General features: G+C 36.5%; 1 protein-coding gene across 3 annotated transcripts in view; it reads right to left on the bottom strand.

Annotated features, from left to right (window-relative positions):
• Positions 1-9,071: 9,071 nt before the first annotated feature.
• LOC126814233 (neuromedin-U receptor 1) overlaps positions 9,072-15,453 on the bottom strand; it is a 50,277-nt gene continuing 43,895 nt past the window's right edge. For all 3 annotated transcript variants that reach the window (XM_050539267.2, XM_056099901.1, XM_050539268.2), the window contains one exon: positions 9,072-12,197. In XM_050539267.2, coding sequence (XP_050395224.1) covers positions 11,194-12,180 — 987 coding nt within the window. In that variant the 5' untranslated portion in view covers positions 12,181-12,197 and the 3' untranslated portion in view covers positions 9,072-11,193. The remainder of the gene's footprint in view (positions 12,198-15,453) is intronic.

The raw sequence follows: 15,453 nt of genomic DNA on the forward strand, positions 1-15,453 counted from the left end.
CATTTAAATCTAGAGTATCCGATGGCATTGAGAGTTGATTATGGCGTTGGTAAATTAATTAACGTCTAATTAATAATTTATTTAACATTTCAGAAATAAAGAATTAAAGACATGCCTGTTTAATGAATCGTCCATAATGTAAGGAAAATAATTGACAACTGTATTAAAAGACTGTTACCATGGTTAAGTTGGCTTATTGGATCAAAATATCTTAACCAAAACAAAGAAAGGGTTTAATATAATTTAATGAAAAGTATGTAATAAAATTGTTTTTTTTTTTCAATTTTAATTGTTTACAAACCGTAACTGACAGAATCAGTAGCATCGTCTTCTGCTTCGGAGTTTCAACCACAGAACATTTCGAATTTTGAGTAGAGGCTTTCAAATTTTGAGTTGAACTTGGAGTATAAGGGTTGCGGATTTTCTTCTAGTCGACCATTTCAATTTGAAAATTTCAAGTGCTGGTTATTCCACTGTTAATATACTGGGTACAAATCAAGATCGTTTATATAAGAACAAATAAAGTTTCCAGTTTTCAGTCATTCAACGAATAAAAGTGTACAATTAAAACGCCTTAAAGATGGGTTCCCAGAAAAGTATTTATCGGGTGGTTATTTCCAATAAAAGTATGGCAATTTTGGTATATATGGAAAGTAGAGATATCCAATCTTACAAGAAAAATACTGGATTCCCCGAAAAACACTCATGGAGCGTATACAGGACAAAAATGTAAGGGTGTCCCTAATGAACAGCCCGACGATTAGGAGTTTCTGCACGCGTGATGTCAAAGGTCACACGCGAACATTGAGCGCTTGATGTACAAGTTGATAAACTTTATGAAGAGTTAGACGTACAACACTTTCTGAGATAAAAATCATGAATGGAAGTCGAACATCAGATCGGAACCTAATCCAATAAACATTGCAGGCTTAGGCTAGCGATGACATCGAGAGTTGATTATGGTCTGGATAAGTTAATAATTAATGTCTAATTAATAATTTAGATAACATTTCAGGCCTAAAGAAAGACCTGCAATTGGCAGATTTAGCTCTTGCATAATGTATGTTTAAGGAATTTAATGGTGCTATTTATTTTGTAGTTGGTGTATTTGTATTTAATAATGAAATTACAGTTAATGATTATTGCGTTATTATGGATGTTGTGAGAAATCCTTCTAGATGACCTGGCCCTATTGCCTTCAAGATAGACCGGAAATGTTCTATGTGTGTGTGTGAAATAGCTTTATTTAACGTCCGCGTCCACCGAGGTGATATCGCAGACAAGCAATGATCTACAGGGATACCTCTTTAAGTACATTTTTTGTGGATGACATGTTCCTTATTTAACCATCCAAAAATGTCAAGGGCGTATATTATAGTAGATAATAAAGAGTGAACTATTTATAACTACAAACTCCTATATTAGATTCTATAAATAGTAGGTCTCGTAATGACTATATAATGACCACATAATGTTCTCGTTACATAGTTTAAAATAGTTTATTCATTATAATTTATCGCCTACTTGGATTAAAGAGACAACATCTATATCCACCCTCCAGGCAAACACTATATCTTTCTAGCAAATTGTTTTATAAAGAAAATGAAAATATTAGTGAAGCAAAATGAAAAAAAATTTCTCAGTCGTAAAATCGGATCGATGTGAAACGCGCAACCAAAAACATACATAGCATCAGGAAATAATACAACTTGTAGAGGTTCAAACTGGGACACGGGGTTGCTATTCATGGCAATAATCCTAATATTGTAAGAAAATCTGTATATGTTTTCAAGAGCCAATAACTTACCCTAGTCCGTGACTTGAACATTCCGATGATCCTAAATTTTGTAACCATAACGAGCATGCTGGCAGATTTCTGATAAAAAAAAATTGTGAGGGATTGAACATCTTGAATTTTTGCTGTGTAAGTAGTCCAGTCAGTCTACGGTAAATTTAGGGCAACCTACATGTAGAACAAATTGCAACAGAGGCTTACTGGTACCATTTTGTTCGTGGGGTCAGCCTCTACATCATATCCAAAGTTCTCTGATATTCAATCTGATTAAAACACAGATCATATTTCGTTTGTTTTTTTAGAGTTCAAAATTTCGGGTTACTTGTCTTTACTACACTAGGATCTGTAAGAGTTGTTATATAACCCGCGTTCTGACGGGTGATGTGAGGGATTAGCCAATGAAACGGTCTTTTACGGCAATTTTTTGGCGGAATGTACACGGAACTGTGGGTAACCCACTAAGTACATCAACGCTGATTGGTTAATCAAATGCCTGATGTCATAGAGTCAAAAGCCACTCGTGTGATCTCTGACGCGACCTTCCACTACAACCAGCCAGATCTTCATGTAGTACAGGCCATGGAAAGTATAAAAAACGAAACGAAATATAGATATTTTGTTGCGATTTAAAACATGAATGTAAATCAGTTTATATACACTCGTAATAACATTTATTTGTGCGTTTTGACCCTTTTTCATCCATTTTAGTTTCCAAACAATTTAGGTCCTTTCATAATGAAAGAATGTAACGTCAGTTTGAATCCTGTTTAATTACAGATGCATTATGTAAGAATTAAATCTGTCTATTGCATGTCTTTATTTTGGCTTTAAATGTTATAAAAATCATTTATTCACATGTCAATAATCACGCAAGAGAGAGAGAGAGAGAGGGAGAGAGAGAGAGAGAGGGGAGGGGTTAACGTCTACGTCACAAACTAGGTCATTTTGGGACTAACATATGGTTCAATTTTGTTTCAATAATTCGCTTACGCGTAGGGGTCTTTAGCATTTAGAAAGTCCATTTCAAGTTATGTTTGCCAACAGTGGTATTATATACTTTAAATATACATTATGGGAGATTAGATAAAGAGCTGGCAGTTCTCACTATAATAGTTAAAAACTAAATAATGTAAAAGGAATTTGCTGAAAATTTAAGTCAAATTGATCCACTCTGAACCGAGATATTAGCGATGGAATTTTAGGCCTAGCCTCGATCATCATTACTAAACTCTCAATTATACAGTTTTTTTTATTTAATCATCAATGAGCGTCGAGCCGCAGATAGGATTCTAATCCAGAAAATATCGCAGGCTAGCGATGACACCGAGAGTTGATTATGGTCTGGATAAGTTAATTAATGTCTAATTAATAATTAAGATAACATTTCAAGTCTAAAGAAAGATCTGCAATAGGCAGATTTAGCTCTTGCATAATGTATGCTTAATGAAACACCTAGAAATGGTTGACATCTTATCTTAATCGAGAACAACTCAAAATAAATGTATTCAAAAGTCTTCACTATAGATGTTAGGCTAATCAAAAGGTTGTTCGCATTTGGAATATTTTACACAGAGAAATAGGTGACATCTCGTCTAAATCGATAAAAAAAACCCTCTAAATAACTTTATTTCAAAGTCTTCACTACACCAAATGTTGGTCTGTCAGATCATATGTCAAACCATAAGTAGGTCGTTCACGCCCAGAGGTCTGTCATATGATTATAAAAATAACATCCATTAATCTGCTGTTCTTGGTCTACTTCCGTAACATTATAGATGCATTGTGTAAGAATTAGATAAAGAGTTGGTCGTGTTTGCTACAATAGTTGAAAAAGAGATAATGAAATGAACACATTGAAAACTTCATTCAAATTACTTCTAAGCGAAGTTATGAATGTTTATAGTTTGGACGACATGAAGCGAAGATATTGTTGTAGCAACATTAATGAATAGTCAAGACTATCTCGCCGATGTTCAAATCCATTTAAATCTAGTCAATCCGGCGAGGGGGGTAGGGAGGGCGAGGGGCGAGGGGTTAGTGTGTGTGCGTTGTAATGTAAGGTTTGTCATTGAGTCAACTGGCGTGGTTTCGATTCTCTGGTTGTACGTGACAAAGAGTAGGGTCGCCTGTCCAGCCAAGTGGGGTTTTCTGGGTCCTCCGGTTTCCTCCCACTGCTAAAGACCCCCGCGCGTAAGTGAAATATTGAAATAAAATTGAACCATGTGTTAGTCCCGAATTGACCTAGTTTGTGTCGAGTGGACATTCAATCCTATTTCTCTCTCTCTCTCTCTCTCTCTCTCTCTCCTTCATGAAAACGGGCATACGCCATGCAGTGTGCTATGATAGGACAGCGGCGCTATATATGGCAACTCTTGTATCGAATTCCAACTACCAAGGGGTCTTTTAAGGGCACGCTAATGTGTACACAGGGCCTCGTTTTTTCGTCCCATATGAACGATTAGACAGTTGTCCCTGTCACACACACCCCACCCTCTCTCTCTCGCGCGCTAATGAAAACGGGCATATGGCATGCAGTGTACTAAAATGGAGAATTTGCCCGGACAGCGGGTCTATATATGGCCTACTGTTGTATCGAATTCCAACAACCAAGGGATCTTTTACGTGCACGCTAATGCGTACACGGGGCCTCGTTTTTTCGTCCCATCTGAACGATTAGACAGTTCTCCCTGTCAGACCCTCCGCACTACATGACTGACAAAGGGAAAGAAAAACGATCAAAGCCGGGTGGTACGAATTCCAGATATCATATTAAGCACCACTAAAAAGCATGTTCATTTCTCTTTTCAAATATTTAAATAATTTTCTGGCACATTTATATTTACATACTATACTAATGAAGACGGGCATACGCCATACAGTGCACTATGAGGGAAATTTTGCCCTGCTGCCAAGAGATTTTTTTCGTGCACGCCAATGTTTACACGGAACCTTGGTAATTTGTCCCATCCGAACGACTAGACAGCTGTCCTTGTCAGGCCCTCTTTCCTGCACCACTGACAAGGTGAAACCACGTCGGAAAATTCCAATGAACTTTCTCAGCCAATACAGGGATCGAACACGCGACCTCCAGTTGGAATTCGATATAAGAGTAGGCCGTAGTGCCGCTGTCCGGGCAAATTTCCCTCAAAGCACACTGTATTAACTGTTTCAATGGCATTTTGTAATTGAACTAGAGTATACAGGTCACAATTCTATGGAATACAATTACTGAGCGACGTTTCATTAGCCCAGTTCGGAGCAGAACAGTAGGACGTAACCCCATTTCATTTCATTTCATTTTGGTGACTTATCACATGCCTAGTCCGGACTTTTTTCCGTATGCCAATGAGCTTTCGTCGTAGATCCCATATAAGGTATATGTTCTAATATGCTAAATTCTATTATGGATTTGTCTATTATGCAAAATGCAGAAGGGAGAAGTGTAATGTGCAAAATAACTATTATACTGTAGTTTGCATTATTGAAGAGTGTATTCTGTATTTTAACACTGTGAGATTGGTGGAGCAATAGAAATTGCAAATTGTAAAATTAAAATACGTATTTTGAACTGCTGACATTATGCATTTTGCACAGTGAATATTGAAACAATATTGGCAACGTTATCCTTCCATACAAACGTACCACCTCTTTAAATTTACAATTCCTTTGATTTAAATTGTAGTGAAATTATTTCTGAATGTTTCATTCATATTTTATGTGTGGGTAAACTAATTGATGAAAGGAATCACTTTTGATATTAGTGCCAACATTGTCTGTTATTCTTAGAATGTTGTGTGTATTGTATATTTGGTAATTGGTTTGTCTTTTTACGTTTTAATATGTGTGTCAATACCAAATTCTGAAAAATCTATATACGATCTTCAGATCGTTTATTTCATTCGTTATCCCATTTGTTAGCGGTAGGGGATCACGTGGCTAAGTGGGAAAGACGCTGGCTCGCTAGCCTGGAGGTCGGGTGTTCTATCCCTGCATTGGCCTAGAAAGTTCATACAAATTTTCCGGCTTGGTTTCCCCGTGTCAGTTATGCAGGACGGAGGGCCTTACAAGGACAGCTGTCTAGTTATTCGGATGAGACGAAAAACCGAGGTCCCGTGTACACATTGGCGTGCACGTAAAAGATCCCTTTGCAGTTGGAATTCGATATAAGAGTAGGCCGTAGCGCCGCTGCCCGGGCAAAATTTCCCTCATAGCACACTGTGCTGTGGCGTATGCCCGTCTACATTAGCCCAGTTTAGGAGCAGAATAGTGGAACGTTAAACCTCATTTCATTTCAATGTTGTTAGCGGTAGCACATTTAACTGAAAAATACAATTCAAATTGTGACTCTTCCATGATCTGGTCGATGGAAGTCAATATACCAAGTTTCATCATCATTGGATTAACAATGTAGACTCTATCGACTTCACAAGCTTTGTTTGACGTATTTTGGATAAGTCAGTGAATAGTTGACGAATCGCGTCCAAATTAGAACGCGCCTCAGATCTTGAGCGTGTAAGGCACTTCGCCAAGTTTCGTTAAAATCGGATTAAAAATGTAGACCATATAGCCTTCACGAGTGTGGGCGAACTGGTGGGTAACGACAATGGATGAGGTCAGAACAAAAAATTAGTGTTAGTGTTAGAGTTTCTGACAGTAAAAGAGTTAACCTGGGCACCAAGATATAATTTTGGAAAATATCTTAAATTAAAAATTGAAACGCATGGTCATTTTCAATAATTAATTTGTTCCAATTACTTATAAGTAACCCTAGTTTAAAAAACATACATTATGCAAGAGCTAAATCTGCCTATTGCAGGTCTTTCTATAGGCCTGAAATGTTATCTAAATTATTAATTAGATATTAATTAACTTATCCAGACCATAATAAACTCTCGATGTCATCGCTAGCCTGCGATGTTTATTGGGTTAGGTTCCGATTTCCTGTTCGACTTCCATTCATAATTTAATCTTGAAATGGATAATCGAGACTATGTTTTTTATCGTATTGACTTTAGTAATGATGATCGAGGCTAGGCCGTAAATTTGACTGAAATTTTCGGCAAATTCCCTTTACATTATCTAGTTTTTAACTATTATAGTGAGAACTGCGAACTCTTTATCTTATCTCCCATAATGTATCTTTAATGGATAATTTAATATAATTATATGATTTAGGTGAGACAAGCACCTTCAACTTTACATTTTATAATTCATTATTTACCTCAAAACTTAACACTCACTGTTTTGACCCCAACCAAACTTGTAACATTCTCTTAGCTTTTAATTAATCAAAACAAGTGGACCTATCACTGGTGTCACTCTAGCATTTCCTCAGTCTCAGCTCAGGGAGGTTTTCTCATTTTTTTAACATAGGCTTATTGTTAGGGGTTATCACTTTATCGAGGTTAAAAGTAATAATAAAGAGTTATCTAATTTTCACCTAATATCATTATTCAGTATTAAAAGAACTTCAAAATTTATACAAAACACACAGAATCGGAGATTTCTTTAGAAATAGGTCAAGAAATTAAAGCAGAAGCCATGTTTGAAATTTTTTTGAGTAACACTAATGTTGTCTGGAGGCTCTATAATTTTATCCACAGTTGAATGAAAATCAAGCTGTGATTATCCCCCTTTTTGCTGAACACTTTATTTGAAGTCAAAATTAATATTAGAAAAAGAGTTAAATTACGTCATAAATATTTACTACAACTAAGTACAACACTACTACCGAAATTTTACCTTCCAGTATGGTTTATCCTGGCACGGAACAGCGTCTACCGCATTCTGTTTCTCTGAGAATTACTAATATCTCTGAATGCAGCGTACATTGTTTACATAAGACATTACTGCTTCGGACAGAATGCTGCCTTTTAGTCATTGTAATACCCATTTAGACTAAATAGGAAATAATTTTTACCTACAAATACGTCAAACGTCTTTATTTATTTTTTTAATACACCAAAAAAATGTTTTAGAATTTAATTTGTCGGTGGAAAAAAGTTAATATTTGAGACTCATTAAGTCGCATTGATGTCATCCTTATATATGCGTGATTGTAGCGGCCTAGCAAATATTCACTACTGATCAGCGTGCGTCTACCGAGGTACCGTATACACAGCTGGAATTCCCCCATAGCATGATGCCCGTCTTCATTATTCCGGTTAGTGTAGAAACATAGAACACATTTCATTTCATTTCTGACTCGAAGCGTATTCAACTATTATGATCAGTGTTCAAGTTGACAAGTTTGATAAGTTTACTTTTCAACAAAAAAGTTATCCAGACGTTTAAAACTCGGGGATATTAATTTTCTCTAATTTAATATGCAATGCAGGGGAGGCCGTTGCAAGGGCAGCGAGCCAGCAACTAGCTACTGTTATTTTATTGGACATACTGCATCATACTGACCAGCAGTGAATATTTGCGACAGATTGATACTGCATAGGGGACAGAATGAGGAGGAATTTTTTAGCCAAAACAAAATCTATCGCTCTGCTATTTTTTTTTAACAAATAAGGATCAATGAACTTAAAGCGGAAATTGCAAATTTTGAAGTTATTTTTGTAAAATGTATTAAAATAAAGCCTTAAAATATAGATGGTATCCATAAACAGTCCTACCTTGTTAAAGAATAATCCTATAATTCGCTATTGCCAGCTGAGAAATTGGCAAAAATATCATTTTTAACTTCAAATTCCAACGTTGGAAAATGGCTGCCCCATGTTGTCAATAGCAAAACAGGGGAGGTGATTGTGTTGTTATTTCCTGTATCATAGATTTTTAAGGGTGGGAAATAATGCCCATGATCGTATAATAGTGATTTGATAACCTATGGAGCAAAAGACATATAAATGTTTTGACTTTCTTAGAAAATTTGAAATTCTCGCTTTAACATTTTCCACTGATTGTATTTTGATTTTGATTTATGTAAGTATAACGTTTTTAAAGTACATATTATTGATATTATTGATTGATGGGAAAAGCATTTTCTAGTTCCATTAATATAACATAACAAAAATATGTTACGTTTACAAACAATTCTAAACTACCTGTATGGGAAATGTCCTACAGCGTTGACTAACCATAAGTCACATCCAGCTCCACAAAATAATTCCTTATTCCCCTCCCCCCCCCTCCCGCGCCCTACACCACACACCCATTCTTTGTTTTCAGACTGGTCACACCCGAAGCGCACGTCTTCGACCATTCAAACATTTTCACACCACTCGCTCAAAGGTAACTACAAAAATATTTATACTTTATTTATTACATACTCTATTATCATTGCTGTTAAGATTATAAAATAAATGTATGTCCATTTAAAATAAAACATCAGCATTTTTATCAACATTAAAATCCCATGTTTAGTACACAGTAAAGTCATGAGGTAGATCTACATCAGTATATAGGACCTAATATAGCAGACGGGCTGTATTTCAAGCTCCTTAATTCTCCATCCCTTTTATTCCTTCGTCTGATGGACATAGCTAATCATTCCAACCGCTTTCATATTCAAAGGGCTTTGTGGTCGCTATACCCATTACTGAGCATGGCGGTTAGGCTCATGTTCTTATCAAGGAAATTGTTCTTAAACGTTCACCCGCATTCAGAAGTATCAAAAGAAAGAGAGAGAGAGAGAGAAATGGGGTTTAACGTCCACTCGACACAACCTAGGTCATTTCGGGACTAACACATGGTTCAATTTTATTTCAATAATTCTCTTGCGCGTAGGGGTCTTTAGCAGTGGGAGGAAACTGGAGGACCCGGAGAAAACCCACGAGGTTGGACAGAAGTATCAAGAAATCGACATTGCAAAACACACACAAGAGAGCTTCTCAGTGGCAATTGGAAAGGGGCAAATTCTTCCTCCCGCTAAAGTTTGGGTTTTGTTTTTGGGGTTTTTGGGGGTTTTTTTTTTCAAGAATGTATTTATTTAGAAATTATAAGCGGTCTTATTATTTGTATACTCAAAGATATTGATATCCTCACAGGGAGGCTTGTACAGATGTTCATATCCGGTGAACTGATTAGGCGTAAATGTCAACATACATATACCTTTTCAGCAACTGCATTAGCACCATTTGTTATCAGTGGCGGACACAGGATTTCTGGTTAGTGTGGCCTAAAAATGGCCATGTATTATCACTAGACAAATATATAATGCAAAAGAACCATAATGTGCAATAAAGGCCTACATACACAAACAATATCTTCTATATGACAGCGTGCATATTGTAATGGATTGGTCAAACCCGATGGTTTGTCGGGGATGGTTTGCTTGCCATACAACCAACAAAACGTCAGGGGCAATCGGCAGGGCTGTATAATATAATTTATTCTTCTGGTTGAATATCGACGATAAATAATTCGTGTCGGTGCAGGCCTTTAGTGTAATATAACATGCTTGACTATATTAGATAAAACTGCGCTTGTTTGATTCAGTCCTCATTTAACACAGCTATGTTGCGGTAATCTTAATTGTCTGTAGTTATAAGACTCGCGGTGTTGATATGAGTAATGCCAGGTTCTGTATTACACGGAAATATAGGTTGGCAGGCAACGAAAAGTAAGTCCATAAATTGTTTTCGTGCAATGATTAAATGTCCTACTCCTTAATTATCCATAAACTCATAATCTTATTTTTATCAAAGTTAATCATAAGAGCATTCTATAAAGTACTCAACAGTTATAATTCTTGTAGCAATTATCAGAAATAGTTGACTTTTGATAAGCTTCTTCGTCTCACTGTTAAACAATGCATGGGCACTACACCTACTGGTGATTATCAGAAATGAGATTCTTCGCCTCACGAATGCAAATAATGCATGTAAAACTAAAATGTTCGGATAATAAATGCGACCTTGGGGGTATTAACAGAGACTTACAGTAGATTACAAAATCGGACCACATAAATATGTGTGGGTATAAATATAATAATACTACAATAACACCCTCTCACTATACGTTGACAATTGAATGGTTGGTATATTGACAATTTCAAAACTCCTGAAACACAATGCTGCTATTAAGCCGATTTGGTGTCGAAGTAATCAGTCATTGCTCGAATGAACTAAGATTAAGCACTTCCAGAACACGCCCTTTAGTCATTAAGCTTATTTGGTATCGAAGTCCGTGGTCATTGCAGTAATGAACAGAGATTTAACACCTCCAGAACACGTCCTATGGTCAAATTGACGATAAAAATGCCGTTTTTTGTTGCAAATTCTATTTCAGTCTGACCGCCGAAAACTCGCATTTCAGCTTTTATTTGAGTAATGTCCGAGCAGTCACTCGTTAATAAGGATTAATTTCTTCATGGCCGTAATCTTTTAAGTAAAGAAAACTCGATATTGATGGGAATTTTGACACAAGCTAAGTTGTCTGTCATGTTTAGTCTACAGGCGACCACGATGTCGTCTCTTTTTACGAAACAAATGTCGTATTTCCTTTCGAAACGTGTAACTAGTCAAAACAAAACATATGAAATTCACAGAATAGCTAGCTAGTGTCACCAGATCGGCCAATAATAACGGTATGGAGTTGCTGTTGTAGGTATGCCATTGTCCAGGCCGCGGTTTCAAATTACTGACGTTCCAGAAGAAATCTGAATGGGTATTGACAAAATACTGTATCAAATGCACAATAGCGTAGCATAATTCACTCACAGCTAACCACAAAGATATTGCCAAAAATGCTGCGTTGATTGAGAGTTTTTCTGGCACCATCGATGTACTGTAGGCAACACTGTGTGACCTTCTGCGGCGGCGCACTTTACACAATACTGATATATTTATAATTAAAATGGCGAATATTGGCAACATGAAGAGGATTCCCAAAACACACATTCCGTAAATCCATAGTATCCGAGACGGTATGTTTGAGCGATGGGCGCACATGTTGTGTTCATCCACATGCCAAATATACCCCTCCATGAAACTACAGACGACCGACAAAGCAGCCATAAAGACGATCGTTCGTCGGGTTCTACACACTGTCAGAAGTTTATCGCCACCTAACGGGTGACAAATTTCTATGTATCGTTCTGTAGACAGACCTAGAACTAAAAGAATAGCAAAACACTGAACAGCTAGGAATAACAAATGGACAACTTGACACAGACCTTGTATGTTCAGTTGATGAATGTTCTCCAAAGCATGAGTTAATAACACCAAGGTATCCGCCACACTTATTGCAATAAAATATTTCACGGGCGAGGATTTCACCCGGGCCCGACTCCACACGATCACAGCAAAAATATTACCAAAAAGACCGATGACGTAAACGATCTTGTATACATAGGTGGTGATGACGTATTCTATAGTGTCATAATTTGTATCATAATAATCCGAAGAATTGAGCTGCAGACTTGAATTTTCCTCCATCTTTTCAAGGCTGCTACCTACAAAACACAAAAACAAGAGAGATAAGTCTAATGTATACCATGGGATATACACTTACGTCAAAATGATGGACGGCTTTCTGAAACAAAAGGTTAGGCCCCTGACACCAAACGTCAGAATGACCAAGAGGTGTTACGCCTGGGGGTAATTGGTTGTGTATACACGAAATGTTAAACAATAAGTTTACAAAAATACACCCAAACCCGACTGATATAAATGAAAAACATTCTTCAGAACTAAACTATTTACTTTGGGCTATATATCAATCCACCACACAGGGAATTAAATCTCGGAAATTTCACACGCATCAATTGCATATAACTTACGGCGGATGCTTCAAGAGTTTTGACTTTTCGTTCTAAAATCTGACAAATCAGATCAACTAAGTGGCCGACACACCGTGTTCAGCCAGTGCAAAGTTGTATGTAGTGGAGACTGTTTAATTAAAATTATATTAAACATACAAAAGTTAAAAGGAAGGATCCTATTTCAAAATTAAATGAAATTAAACCGCTAGATATAGTTCAGATTTCAATATTGATATGACATTTAATTATGTGTGTACTTCAAGTTACGATATCTCTATATGATATGATTGACGTAAACCGAAATATGTCTAAAATTACAGTAGAAGCGCGGTGATTCGTGTTCTTGCAACCGCTGCTCCCAAGCCTAGAAGGCTAAATACGGATTGAACCTTTATTACGAAAGATTTCCTGTGACGTGTGCAAAGGGACACAGATGTTTATAAATATTGGTTGTTTAGCTTACCATTACTTATATCGAATAAATAGAAAAATGCAATTTCGTTTACATGTGTTAAATTGAAATTTCATCGATCTATGCTGCTCGCTATTGTGGACGAACAAAACAGACGCATCTTTACTGTAAAGGGATAAAACGTACTGCTAGAATCGGTTAATAGCCTAGATAGATACCTTAAATTTCCATCACCTTGCTTTATGTTCCTAAAACAGGGGAGTCAAACTCATTTCGATTCAGGGGCCACGTGAACTAAAATTTTACATCAAGTGGGCCGGAGATGTACAAAAATTTTAAGATAAAGCCAAGCGCCCTTAACCTTTACTGAATTCTAAAAACACTCGACACAAACTAGGTCATTTCGGGACTAACACATGTTTCAATTTTATTTCAATAATTTACTTGCGCGCGTGGCGGTCTTTAGCAGTGGAGGGGGGGGGGCGGAGGATCCGGAGAAAACCCCCGAGGTTGGACAGGCGACCCTTCTTTCTGGTCACGTACAACCGGGGAATCGAAACCATGCCAGTTGACTCAATGACAGACCTTATGATACAACGCACACTCGCTAACCATTCGGCCATCCAACCCCGCTACATGGCCAAGATATAATATCTATGACATACAGTACAGAAGTCAGAGTTTTACTTAAACCGGAAAAAAAAATCATTAATGATTTCCAACACTAGTTTCTAAGAATTATCGATACGTCAGTTTGTTGAAATTTGTTCCACAGGCCACATTTAAACCCTTTGGCGGGCCGTATCTGGCCCGCGGGACTCCTGTTTAACACCCCGATTTAAGATTATATCCCCAGTCAATACCCAGGTTTTAGGGTTTGTTTTGGGAGTGATACTTTTACGACTGCTTGGATTGTTATATGAACACACGGTGGTTGGATCCATCAATTACAAAGTACCCTTCAGAAAACAGAAGATTTGGATATGTTTGTGTGCTTTTAATTATTGATAGAAGAGAATGATGTTCCAGTAAACCAAGTCAAAATTAAACATCAGTTCGATGGAAACTTTGTGTATACGAACCATTTTATCCTATTTCATTCTGCCATGCTTTTTGTCATTCTTTAGGCGTCTTCAGATGTTTTATAAATTACATAGCATTGATTTAGCTTCAATGTTGTGTACAGATAGGGTATTGGTATTATGCCGGGATTGCAATAAAAACCATTCTCTGAAACTGATCAACTATCCCTCTATATAATTCCTTGGTCGGTAATCCTCTGTCAATGGCATGTTCAGAAGGAATGCACTCGATTTTTTAGGTCGAATTTATCGTAGTCGGAGAAATGTATTAATTCAGAAAATCAGATACACATATTATATTTAGAATAACTATAGGGTTGTTTTTTTTTCTACAAAATGAAGCTAAATATACATCAAACACCAAATTATAGCTTATGGGATTGAGAGTAATTACCACAAGACACGACTTGAAAAGAGTTCTAATGCCAGACATTAAATCGCCATTAGATATTATGATGGATCTTATAATAGGATGCACGATATAACCACACATCAATTCATGAAGACATTAAACATGTTGGCTCTGTTTTTAGATTCCGTTTTAACTTTTAATCTCACATTTAGCCAACGTAAGACGAGTCCGTTTTTGTGGCACACGCAACAGAAAACCTATTTTCTTCTATTTGCACGCCATTAAAATAATACTAACCATTTTTGACATCCCTTCGTCTGGTAATTATTGTAAACGAATATACAACAATCATATAAGCTACTTTCAATGAAATAGATACACCCCCAAGGGAAGCACATTTATAAGTGTAAAATGAAAAGAAGTTTATTAATGGCTGACGATGAATTAAAGTTGGTGATTAGTACACGTGTTATGTAACAAGGTGAGATCTTGTCTGGAGTGATATAAATGTTCGACGCCGACGACAATAAAGACAATGTCGTCATTATGGTGATGAATATACGAACCTATTATCTCGTACGCGGTTAAAATAATAAGTTAGCTTACATCAATGCAGAGCAGAACAGAAGGACGTTAAACCCCATTTCATTTACATCAATGCAGTTGTAAACTAAGTTGAGTAACGCCTATAGCGTTTGTGGGTTTGTTTTAAAGCAAACTACTGACATTAGCCCCTAATTGTTCTGATTCTGCAACGACTTCAAAGTGACAAATATCCATCAGACTCATTCAATTTAACCGATGATCAATAACTAGACATCTTTATAAATATATAAAATGAATATAAATCTTGATGTATAATCAATACAGCTTGTAGTATTGTTTATTCATTTCTGCAAGTCATCTGAATTAAGAAAATATTTAGGAACACTTACACTTTATTAAACACTCTAAAACAAATTTACACTTGATGTTTAAAGAAAAATAGCTTAAAAATACACGATATTATTTTGGAAGGCTTCATTTCTTTAAATGGAAAAACATTAAAATATGATAAGGAATTAATACACGAAATATAACTTACATTAAAATGACAGTTAT

This window comes from Patella vulgata, chromosome 3 (genome assembly GCF_932274485.2).
Source record: "Patella vulgata chromosome 3, xgPatVulg1.2, whole genome shotgun sequence".
Classification (NCBI taxonomy): Eukaryota; Metazoa; Mollusca; class Gastropoda; family Patellidae; genus Patella; species Patella vulgata.